Source organism: Biomphalaria glabrata, chromosome 9, assembly GCF_947242115.1.
Source record: "Biomphalaria glabrata chromosome 9, xgBioGlab47.1, whole genome shotgun sequence".
Lineage (NCBI taxonomy): Eukaryota > Metazoa > Mollusca > Gastropoda > Planorbidae > Biomphalaria > Biomphalaria glabrata.
Window position 1 is genome coordinate 10,792,374 of NC_074719.1, and position 12,910 is coordinate 10,805,283.

The 12,910-nt window shown below is 37.2% G+C and overlaps 1 protein-coding gene across 4 annotated transcripts in view; it reads right to left on the reverse strand.

Moving 5' to 3' along the window:
* LOC106051006 (uncharacterized) overlaps positions 1–12,910 on the reverse strand; it is a 41,442-nt gene that overhangs the window by 108 nt on the left and 28,424 nt on the right. For 3 of the 4 annotated variants that reach the window (XM_056041628.1, XM_056041629.1, XM_056041627.1), the window contains exons 3-4: positions 12,503–12,854; positions 45–5,773 (exon numbers count right to left, since the gene is read on the reverse strand). In XM_056041628.1, the coding sequence (XP_055897603.1) occupies positions 4,937–5,773; positions 12,503–12,854 (1,189 nt within the window). In that variant the 3' untranslated portion in view covers positions 45–4,936. Of the gene's footprint in view, positions 1–44; positions 5,774–12,502; positions 12,855–12,910 lie in introns of those variants that run through there. The other variant, XM_056041630.1, reaches the window with a different exon arrangement.

Genomic DNA, 12,910 nt, shown 5'->3' on the forward strand with positions numbered 1-12,910 from the left:
TGAATAATAAAAAAAAAAATAAAAAAAAATAAAAAATCAACTTTGTTGCATAAAAGTAGAAGTGGATATTTCTTGTTTGACAAGGAAGGAATGAAAACACATTTAAAATAATCAATAATGCATTGTCTAAATTTTTTTTTCTAGTTTTTCATTACAGTCAAGTTAAATTTGAGTTACCGCTAGAAAAAAAAAATAGGCATTTAATTTCCAAGTTCTCTAACTAGTGGATCTTTTCTTTCGGTTGTTTGTCCTAGACCTATAAATTCTAGATCTAGAATCAATAAGGATTTTAATTAGAATATAAATCTAGATCTAGTTTAAAAAATCTAGATATACTGTAAAAAATCTAGATCTAGTTTATTATACCGAGTTGATTTAGCATTTCATTTAAAGAATAAATTCCATATGACATCAAAGGAAAAAAAATCCGCTATGTCACACGGCCTAGTTAGACTAAAATTGCCTTCATCAATACGAGTCAGTTATAGAGTGTTCATTGACATTGGTGCACCGAGTGAGTTCTTTTAGCATTTCATTTAAAGAATTCATTCCATATGACATCAAAAGAAAAAAAAAACACTACGTCACACGGTCTAGTTAGACAAAAATGCCTTCATCAATACGAGCCAGTTCATAGACGTTGGTGCAACCGAGTGACTTCTTTTAGCATTTTATTTAAATAATTTATTCCATATGACGTCAAAGGAAAAAAATCCACTACGTCACACGGCCCAGTTAGAATAAAAAATGACTTCATCAAAACGAGAAATTTTTCGAGGGTTCATAGACATTGGTGCACCGAGTTTTTTAGCATTACATTTAAAGAGTCCATTCATATGACGTCTCAAAAGGCTAGTACCCAAAAATGTGTTATTAACAAGAGATATTTAACGAGGGTTCATAGACATTGGTGCACTGAGTTCTAATAGAATTTATTTAAAGAGGATTAAAGCCGCATTTTATGTGCGTTTTGTCAGTCAGTCTGTCTGTCCGTCATGTTAATATAAAAACAAACTAAAAGCTATTGAAAATGTGATAAACCTTTCATTTTCGTTTTAAAACATCGCAATAGTTTTAAGTATAAACGCAATAGATTTAAGTATATATAATAGATTGTTCCGGATGTTTGTATAAATAGTAAGAGAAAAAGAGAATTCCAGATAAATGTAATACCGTTAATTAAATTTTTTGGATGGTCTCGTATAAAAATTAGAAGTACCACAGCCTTATGGAGATATTTTCATACCATACTTTGGTGTTTGGAAGTTGTTTTCATTAAAAATCAGAACATAATATTAACGATAATTAGATTTTGTAACGTTTTAGCTAGAAAATTAAATGTACTGTAAAAGAGAAGTGAGATTTTACATAAAAATAGGTCTAAAATATTGTTCATAAAAATCCAGAACAACATTTTTTCGTAAACGAGAAGATTATTTGTTTTAATAATGAGAAGAGGGATTTCAAACAGTTATTTGGTGTTAGTAGATTTTTAAATAAAATTCAGAAATTTTTGGCGACGATTTGTAAGAAAATGTAAGTAATGTAGGTTGATTTCTTTTCAAAACAAAATCCGGAACATTCTTTATCGATTAAAAAAACAAACTTCTGTTATGTTTCTGTAAGAAAATTAAATGTAAAATAAGTTTAGAAAGTGATTTTCAATAATCGTTTCTAGTAAATTACTTTCTTTTTTTAAAGCCCTGAACAACCTATTGTCGTTATTTTTATATGAAAAAATCGTTTGCATAATTAATTTTATAAACTAAACAGTTTGCTTTCAGAAAACCAAAATTAGCCATTGCACCTAAACTTTTCAAGCCGCATTGCATGGTGAAATAATATTTTTCATTTCTCTTCTAGTTTTCGAAATGTGAGTGTGACAGACGGACAGACGGACATTTTGCATAAACCTAATAGCGGCTTTTTCCCCCTACGGGGACCTCTAAAAAAACGATGTAAAAACATGAACAAATCAAAATCTTGAAAATGTTTTGTTTATTTAAAGAAAAAAATAATTGTACGCTGAAACATCAAAATAAGTAAACATATAAACAAATATATGTCCATTTTACGCAACAACGACCAATTCTATACATAGATAAGGGGGATACATAAGATATAACATTTAAAAAAGTCACTTAATGATCTATAAATACAGCCATGATTGTAACCTGGACCCAATACTTAAATATATATATATATATATATATATATATATATATATATATATATATATATATATATATATATATATATATATATATATATATATATATATATATATATATATATATCATGGGCATATCCAGGGGGGGGGGGTTGGGGTTCAGATAAAGAATGTCTAATATCTACAAATGCGCAACCATTACTGAGAGATGTTGCGGGAGTAAAAGCGGTAAGCGAGCCGACCATGACAAAAAGAAGGGTCGGTGCTTGCTTTGATGGGCTGGAGACTTGGTTTTTGCCTCAGCATGTAAGGCTTTACGTCATCACAATAACGCGTTTGAAACATACAAAGTCGTATTTTCAATTGAAATTAGTACGTCGGTAACTCTCTTCCCATGATGCTTCGGCACCTTCATTATCTTACGAGGCTGCAGAACTAAAAGTTTAAGTCAAGGACGAATGTGAATTGTATGCTGGCATTGTTTTTTCATAATGAAAAGTCCGTTTAGTAGAGTTTATTTTGTATTTTAAAATCGGTGTTCACAGATCATACTTTTTTCAGTAGTAGAATTCGCTATTGATAAACACAAATCGAATTCAGCTTTCTTTGGTATTTCTCCGCTGGGTACAGAATTCTTCTGACAATGAAGGAAAATGTTAAACCTTGGTTGTCTTGTAGGGATTCCAATCCAAAATCTTGTATTTTGAAGTGAACTTTGTCACATAATTAATGTAGTAAAATAACTCATTATCGTTGAAGCGCCTTTGGAGGTAGTGTAGATCGGAAGAATATCAGGCTTTAAGCGTTAATGTTGTCAGATTGACCACTTGTCTGTCCATGAAATGACCAGCTTAGTTTAAGTACAAGTTTAGATAAAATGTCACTTCTAATTCATTTTTTCCTCTCTAAAAAAGATTGAAAATTAGGAGATAATTTTAGAAGACTCCCCCACCGCAGGCATTAAAACATCCACCTTTATCATTGCATCAGGTCTTTCCATGGCCCAAACAATTCTGTTATTTAGTTTTTACATCTACAGAGTTACATAATTTGTAAAAAAATTATATTTGGACGGTGTTGGGATATATATATACATATACTGTTTTCACGTCTACTGGTCAATATGCAGATAAATGCTGACATTGTATCATGTCAATCATACAACCAGTGTCAGTCATTACAACATTTTAGTCATGCTATTAGTGTCAGTAATTATGCCACTCTGCGAGCATCTGTCATCGTGCGCTGACTGTCATTCTTTCAATGCCAAAAAAAAAAACTGTCATTGCATTTCATGGCCTTCCAGTGTCACGAGACTTGACATAGAACATTTTGTTCCATTTTTACCTACAAAATAAAAGCATTGACTCAATAGCCAGTTTATTTTTTTTTTCCGACTGATCATCAAGCCACCTGGTAATTCATCTATCAAGGCTGATATAACTATAGCCTACTTTCTGTACTCAAGATCTAACAAACTATGTGTAGTTGACCAGGTTATCTGTCTGTAGTTGACCAGGTTATCTGTCAGTAGTTGACCAGGTTATCTGTCTGTAGTTGACCAGGTTATCTGTCAGTAGTTGACCAGGTTATCTGTCTGTAGTTGACCAGGTTATCTGTCTGTAGTTGACCAGGTTATCTGTCTGTAGTTGACCAGGTTATCTGTCTGTAGTTGACCAGGTTATCTGTCTGAAGTTGACCAGGTTATCTGTCTGTAGTTGACCAGGTTATCTGTCAGTAGTTGACCAGGTTATCTGTCTGTAGTTGACCAGGTTATCTGTCTGTAGTTGACCAGGTTATCTGTCTGTAGTTGACCAGGTTATCTGTCTGTAGTTGACCAGGTTATCTGTCTGTAGTTGACCAGGTTATCTGTCTGTAGTTGACCAGGTTATCTGTCTGTAGTTGACCAGGTTATCTGTCTGTAGTTGACCAAGTTATCTGTCTGTAGTTGACCAGGTTATCTGTCTATTCTTGTATTTCGTATCTTCTTATCGCATAGATCACAGACGTTACTTCAAAAGAGAATTAGGACGACAAGCTTTATCACACTTTAACATATGTCTCTTCGCAGTTTGTTTAACAAATAATTGGTCTTTACCTTCACCTATGCCTTAGTCTGTTGGACCGTTGGGGCACAACACAAAATCTGTTGACCGTCTTTCTCCATTTCTCTCTGTCTTGCCTCCTTCAATGGTAGGCCCGTCCATTCTTTCATGTTGTCTTCCCATCGCTTTCTCTGTCTGCATCTTCTTTTTCCTGGTACTGTTCCCTGAAGGAAGGTCTTTGTGAGCCCTGAGACGCTGCGATATTGCCATAAAGTTTCATTTTGCGTTTTTTTTTACACTAGTAAGCAGTTTTTCGTGGGATCTAATTGCTGTAATAACTGTCTCTAACCTTTTTGTTAGTGATGCGGTCTTTAAATGCGATAACTAGGATCTTTCTGTGGCGACTCTATTCCATTGCTAGGATTATCGGTCTATCTGTTTTAACAGTTTTTTCTGTCCGCATTGTGGTATTTAATAAGATGTTAAACATAATCACACATCAATGCTAGGAGTATCTTCTATCTGAATAAGCAAGCTGTTTCAGATAATTCTTCGCGCTGTAAACCGATTTCTTTTATAAAACAGCAAACGAATGATTTGGTGTTTTTTTTTTAAATAATCTTAAAACCCAGACATGAACCTAGTTTAAAATTGTCCAGTTGCATGGGTTTTTGTTCAAATACAGTACAGTATTTATTTTTAACTGTCCACTTACTTGACTCTACGAATCTAAATTACTTATACAGTAACAATACTGTCGAATCTGTCGGTTCTTCTTAAGAATGCAGGTCGGATCGTTGCCGTATTTGTTGATTCTGCTTATCTCTTTCTCACTAACCCGGTAAGTTTTGTGTTTGATGTCATGCGTGACTGTCACTTCAAAGTGACCGTGTCCTGGGGTGGTGTAGAAAGTCAGTTGGTACATGGCGATGTCATTTGTGTTGGTCTCATTAAAGACTACTTTGTAAAAGCCACCTAGACTGTCTGCCTCGGAAAATTTGACCACTTCAGGTCTGGTCTCCATCTTGGTGGCGTCGGTAACTTTTTCCACCGAGAGCAGGGCGCACACGTCCCTGTAAGCGGCGGTGTAATTGTTGATGGTCTTTAAGGTGAACCGGAGAGCGCCCTTGGCTGCTGGATCTGTCATCGGAACTTTTTTCCATTCTAGACAAGCGCACCAGTGAGGCGCTATACCAGCGTGTTGGCAAGATCTCCCCAAAGGTATCTTTTTAAAAAGACTGATCCCACGGTCTGAAACTCGAGCTTCTCCGGTTCCCCCAAACTTTAAGAAATCTTTCAACGTTTCGTGAATGTCAAAAGGAGTGGTCAGTTTCTTTGTGTTGTCCCGTAGATTCTGAATGGCCTCTGGATACTTCTCTTCAAACCACTTAGGAAATAAGAAAGAGAAATACGGCAGACGTTCTTCCAACTTCCCTGGGATCGTGAAGCGAACGTTTTCGTATCTTGCGCCATGGTCGCCCATGAGAATCAAAAGTGTGTTGTTCAGGTAGCCCCCCTCATACAGTGTCTGGACTAGCTCCTTGATTTCATGGTCCATCTGTGAAGAAAAACAAATTCTTAAAAAAAAAAAAAAACTTCTATTAAAACTATATCTACCACTAATGTGTAAGTTATTTCCCTTATTCGAGATTAAACAAAATAATTAATTATCAATATTCAATTGACTAATTGAGAATTTTTGTTTATTAATTCATGTGTTGTTAGGTACATTAAATAATTGTTTAAGGTATCAACTTGATCGGAGAATGCTTGAGGGAGAACTAGCGTTAACAATTATTTAAGGGGACTAAAACCAACAAATTTAGCCATACCTGTGAATACTGAAGTATTTGTTTCCCTTGTTGCTATTAAACAAAACAATGAATTATCGGTGATTAATTGTCTGATTGGTAACTTCTTTTTATTGATTAATGTCCCCTGAATTAGGAGGTGGGTTTTACAGGTCGAGGGTATGCCGGGTTCCCGACCTGAATGCTGATTATTAACTTCCTGTCGGGGTTGTACTGTAGTCCGACAGTAGTCGTGGCTCGTCTGACTGGACACCCCTCACAGTCTAACAAACAACTTAAGGTCTAACAAACAACTTATGGCCTCGCAAAGCCCACACCCAATGCCATGGATGCACGGACCATAACAAAACAAATAAGGCTTGACTATAAAAAAAAAGTCCCAAGCCTGAGTCCCAAACACTGGGTAAGAAAACCACAAAAGAGAGCTCCCTCTAAAGTCAAAACACACAGAGCAATGACACCAACATAGCGCGTCCATAGAAACTAACGCACAAACTCTTATGGTGCACACAAGAGAAACATCAAGCAAAAGAGCAACTCCAGATGCGCACTGACAGTTCCTCCCTTGCGTGTTCTCTTTCAAAATGGCGTGTATGTGTTTGGGGGGGGGGGGTGGCAGGGGGGGGGGAAGAGAAATTTATGTGCACGGTAATAAATTATTCTATATCTGACATGCATTACATGTAGCATGATGCAGAAGTCTGATGTGACTAAAGGGAGATTTAACAGGTGGACACGTTTCGTTACGCTGTCTCTCTACATAAAAAAAAAAAACATGATTCAAGTAACATTTTCCAAGCAATAAAATTTCATACAATATTTTATTTGGCAACGCAGTTCCAGCTGTGACCTACATATTTTGCCACTTCAGTGGTTAATCGATTTAGGTTCTCTTTTCGCTGTCTACTCTGTCCACGGCAATGGATATTCTTTTTGGTCTCAAGTGTGTTTCCAGCGGTCTTGGTAATAAGTCTCCAAATGTCTTGTCCGGAAGCCGTCTGCTGCCAGACGCTCGCTTCTATATCAGTTAAAGCAAGTTGGAGCCTGTGTATAAGGTGCGTCTCTAGATAAAGACCTGATGTAAAGACAGATCAATGGCAGAAGACAACTAAAGTCAGACGGTAGAAGGTAAAACACTAGAATCACGATGATGACTAAGCATTGAAAAGTCCTCTTTAAAAGAAACTTTTAAATCATTATTTTTCCTAACATACAAAATATAATATACAAAAAAAAATTATTTTTCTGCCCTTTTGCATCACCCTAATTAGCATATAACTTTTTGCACATGATTACTAAAAATATAACTACAAAAAAATATATAATTCGCATAAGGAAGTTTGATTATCAAATGTATCTCATCACAAAGTTTTTGTAAAAACGTGACATGACGCCACTGGATAGTAGATTAAAATTTAGAAAATTTGATTTTGAACATTCGTTTGTCCAAAATGCATGCGCTCCTTCATGAACATACGGTGGGGCAAGACCGCACTACAAACAGCGATGTCCTTGCGAACGCCTGTATGGACAGTATAGAGGGACTTCTTTTGGTGCGACAGTTACGCTGGGCAGGGCACGTATCCCGTATGGGGGACGAAAGTATGCCAAAGACAGTCATTTTTGGTGAGCTAAAAGGTTGTCGACGTAACAGAGGCGCCCCACGGAAACGCTTTAAAGACCAGCTTAGGCGCCAACTTGCCTTAGCTAACATAGAAGTGAGCACCTGGCTGCATACGGCCTCAGAACGAGACAGTTGCAGGTCACTCACAAAGGCCGCGGGATACACATTTGAGACCAAAAGAAAATCCGCTGCCGAGGACAGACGCAGACGGCGAAAAGAAAATCTGAATCGACCACCTGCGGACAATGCTTATGCTTGCCCTAGGTGTGGCAAAATATGTAGGTCACAGCTTGGGCAGCGCATCCACAGAAAATACTACATTCCTCACTAATCTTCGGACTCGAAGACAAGCCTTATTGTTCTGGTGCAATTTTTTTTCACACTTTTTAGGAGCATAAGCGAGTGGTCCAAACAAGATCAGTTTTTACTGTTCATTACAAAGAGCCAAGATCGAAACTTATTCAATGTTACTGATTTTGTTGGTGTGTTTACCAGCTGACAGATCAGCCTGAAGTTTTAATAATGGACACTTAAAGCTGGGCTAATCTACAATGTTCCTGGACATCACGTTGCGGAACTTCACAAGTGGACAGACCGGTACGGTTTCCAGATGTTAACTTGTCGTCAACCCAAGACTGAGGCCTAACAGCACTGCAGTGATCTCATTAGGAGTTTAGAGGACTATATAATCTAAGATTGATTATTCTTTCCAGTATTTCTAGTCTGGTGATAATTGTTTTCTTATTTTTTTTTTATTCACTTTCCAAAAGATAACATTGCATTAAAAAACAACAACTAATTTTATGGTATCACAACAACAAATGTAAGAACTTTGATCACAATCGTTTATAGTTCTCGGTTACCTTTGCTCTAATGTCAAACGAAAAGCATGATCTTCGGAGTTTTGAAGGTCAGTGCCTTTTTTTTTTTTTACTGGTAAAGTCCAACAGTTCTAGGACACATACACACAGAGAAGTGGTCGCAGATATATATACGAGCACAAGCGAGTGGCCCAAAAAATTATATATTTATCCTTATATTTTTTTTAAAGGAAACCACAGAATTTGCGCTATTTAATTTTAGCTTTATCATCATAGGAATCCTTGAGCCTTAGGCCTCTTTTCTTTGCCTCTTTTTTGGGCTTTATGTGCATCTTTTATGGGCCATCTTGCCTCTTTAGTGGGCTTTTTTTTATAGGTTTTTATTTGTAAGTTCTCATAATTCACAAGAATTAAATCATAAACAACTGAAAAGTGATTAACCTAAAAATATAATAATAGTAATAGAAATATTATTTAATATCAAAGACATACTACCTAACCATTGAAACCACTAGAGACAGAAAAGTGATACAAGTATCCTCTACCCCAATCAACACAATATCAAATATCCCTGAACCCCAACACCCCATTTCTGGACTACTACCTGAGTATTGTACAAGTATATGAATATCAAACTAGATAATTCTCTACCCTAAAATCCATTATTTTCCTAAATGTCAATTCTAAGTGATTAGGATCAAACATCTTATTATTATGTAGAGCTTTAAGCCAGCCAGCCCAAACAAGATTCCTGTATTCGGAAACAATAATCAAGTTAAAGTTATTTACCATTTTATTTTTTAGTTTTGGCAGCTTGTTTAAAACAATAGACAAGTTAACATTTACATAGTTGCCACAGTTTGCTTCTAATAAGTCCCTTACAGTACTTTTAACGTTAAGGAATAATGGACATTCCAAATAAATATGTTTCTCATTATCAGCATTTTTAAGATGGCATAATTTACATTCACTGTCATTTGCCCATTTTGTAATCATATCCTAAAGATAAGTCTATAACTTATCTCTCTAGCTTTTGGTGGGATATGTTTGCTGTGTAGGTTTATGAATGTGTCCTTTAATTCTGTCACCCTAAGAACTCTCCCCCACTTAATCCTATTCACTAGGCTTTCATGTAACAGCTTTTTAAAATTTGTGTATGATTTTTTGGTTTTGTTGTGTATTAAATGTTCATTACCAGGTGAAATTCTTGAAATAGATCTGTAAAATGGATGAGTAACTGTACCAAAATAGTGAGGAGAATCATTGTGTATTGGAAGAATGCTACTTTATTTTAAACCATAATAGTAAATTGTCAAGGGAAAGTTTGTAGGGTTTCTAACTACTTAACCTACAAATTTTAGCCTTAGTGAATATATATTTCCTTAATTAGTCTGACCAACATTCATCTAACGATTGAAGAAAAGTGTTATTAAATTTATGCACATATTTTATTAAATATTGTTTGAAAATAGGTAAGAATAATATGAAATTAAAAAAAATTATAAAATATATTTTAAATAATATTGTTATAAACCTGGTGGTGGCACAGATTGGGGTAGTGGTGTGAGTGTAGTCAGCCGACGCAAATCGCCAGCGCTAGACGAGCGGTCAACCGTGACCAGTTACGACGGTCAGCCAAGTCGAGTGTCAACAGGACGGTTCGGGAAGGATCGCCGTCGTGAACAGAGCTCAGGGGCGTCACGAGGGATGTGACGAAGCTAGAAACGTCGAGCGATGTTCCGTCCGGTTTTAGAAGGCCAGTAGGGACCCTATATAAAGAGCGGAGGTGTCCAGTCAAGACGGTTCACGACAGAAGGTCTACGACAGGGCTCAGAACACGGTCGACTACAGCACAGTTCAACGGTGTGGTTCTGTACGGAGCATTACGACGGTTCAGTGCGGAGTACTGTCAAGTACAGTTGAGACGACTGGCGTCTTGATCTTGGTCTGCGATCGAGTCCGACACAACGAGCCTAGTGTGTGAAATCATTCCTGAACTGTTGAACCCAGTGCAAGCCCGGAACGAGACGGAGAGGCCAGCGCAAGAGTTGATACGGCGGTACGGTGTTATCGGAGAGATATTTGTTCAATGCATGTTTTGCCAATTGTACAGTATTGACTGTTATTTATTCAACTATTAAAGTGTAACGTTACTTTGGAGCCCTGAGTTGTCAAGTTCTTTAAGTTGGTGGTGTATGGTGCAGTTTGCAGAGAGCCTGGATAGTGAGATTCGTAACAATATGTTAAATATTTCTTATAGAATTTATTATAGGAAAAGGAAGAAATTTAACTTATTATGTATTGTATTCGATTCCTAAGAATAACATTTAAGGAAGAGTGCAGTATTTCATAGGAACACGCAAACCCAGTCGTGACCTGATTATTTCGCCACTTCTAATACAGACAAATCCGCTGACCGCGGCAGATCTCTTTCGGCAAAGGCTTTTCTTTTTTACTTCAAATGTGCTTTCCACGAGCTTCCAGAGATCTCTCCAGCTGTCGTCTGCTTATAGTCGCTTTCCTCTATGTCAGTGAGAGCATAATTTCGCTCAGTAAATCTTTCCAATGCCTCTGTTTAGTCGTACTTCTTAAAGCTCTATTTACTTGTACAGCTATCTCCTTTATTTTCTTATGAAGGCAATCAGTCAAGTCATCCCTTATTGGAGTGTTGAGGGATGTGGTAACCGAGTGGTAAAGAGCTTGGCTTACGAACAGATGGAATCTCGAGTTCAAATCCTGATGAGACCAGGATTTCATTCGGGATTTTGAAGGACACCACCGAGTCCACCCAACTCTAATGGTTGGACTCGGCTCCTTAGGTTGAGGAAGTAAAGGTTGTGTGTGCTGGCCACATGACACCCTCTTTAACTGTTGGCCATAGAGGACATTTACATCATCTGATGCATAGATCGCAAGGTCTGAAAGCGGTACCTTTACGTTTTACTCTGAATTATAGATCAAACATTAACAAATCATTGTCCAAATATTTAATTGTAGATCTATTATAAACCAATCGTTTTCCATTTACACCGGGACATTGTTTTTTCTTTAATATGATTTTTTTTCAAATAGATCAGCGGTTCTCAACCTTTTAAGTTCGGCGACCCCTTTTTACAACTCCCCACTCTGTCGCAACCCCCCCCCCACACACACACACACATGAGGAATAGACAATAACAATCCATATTTACGATGGTCTTAGACGACCACAAGCAAATCGTCAATCGACCCCCAAGTGGGTAGCGACCCACAGGTTGAGAACCCCTGAAATAGATGCTGCGTGTATAATGAATGGTGTCAGTCTCTTCATACTTCAACATTGTCTTATCTGATTGAATGTGACTTATTGTATGGATGACTCCACTTGACCTTGGTCCTGGATGACCCCTCAATATTTTTATTTCAGAGAATGACTCGTGTGTATTTATTTTGTAAACGTCATGTGTAAAGAGTGGACTGGTCCGCAAATAGTGGTGTCCCTTTGAATCAGTTCCACGGAGGGAGAAATGTAAAGTTTAGAATGGAGAAGCCAAAGAAAAGTCAGAGATTGTAGGTAACTTTTTGTTGTGCAAGGGACGGTTGGGGCGGTGGGGGGGGGGGGGGTAGACGGGTTGAATAGTAATACTAGATTTCACGTGCTAAAAGTATGTATGGGTGTGTGTGTGGAGGGGGGGGAGGCGTTATACGACGAAAAGTTCCAATTCAATTCAAGTATAACTAGCTCCGACGAGGTGCATTATAGTTCCAACAAAGACCTATCCTTACTGCTTAACTTAGTATTTTAACAAGATTGATTATTTACTTGTTACTCACACTTTAACCAGTCAGATGTAAACAGGAATTGCCGGTCCTCGAATAATTTAAAATTTTACTTCATATGATAAATACATTATGACCAAATTAAAAGACAGCTACACTCAGGACAAGAATTGTTGAAGGTGGGAGTAATTCAACTCATGGCCCCCCCCCCTATACGGATAAAATTACGAGTAATTGACCTTGTTACAGCCTATAAAATACATTCAACTAACCTTGGTGATCAGATTGTTGTTGTCGTGAGTCATCTCTATCAGAAAGTGGAACAGAAACTTCCTCTGACGTTTGTACATGTAGAATATATCCCGGAAGTAGTTTAGCCAGAGCCGACTGAAGGACACAGATCCCGAGCAGTTTCTTTTCCTTATGGGATATATATCCTCAAATGCCTGATAAAATGGCCTTGTGTAGAAGTCTGTAGGCTGCTGATCGAACCCCAACATTCGCCAATGGAAGGGCGCTGATTTTGGATTAGCATTACTCCAGGATGTCAAGTAACCAGCTTTTCTGAAGTCGTGCCATATAAATGGGAAATCGTCAAGCTGACTTGCATTGGGAAAGTTCATTCTGAAAAAAAAAATTTTTTCGATACATAAAATCACATTGGAGTATTCTAGAGTACA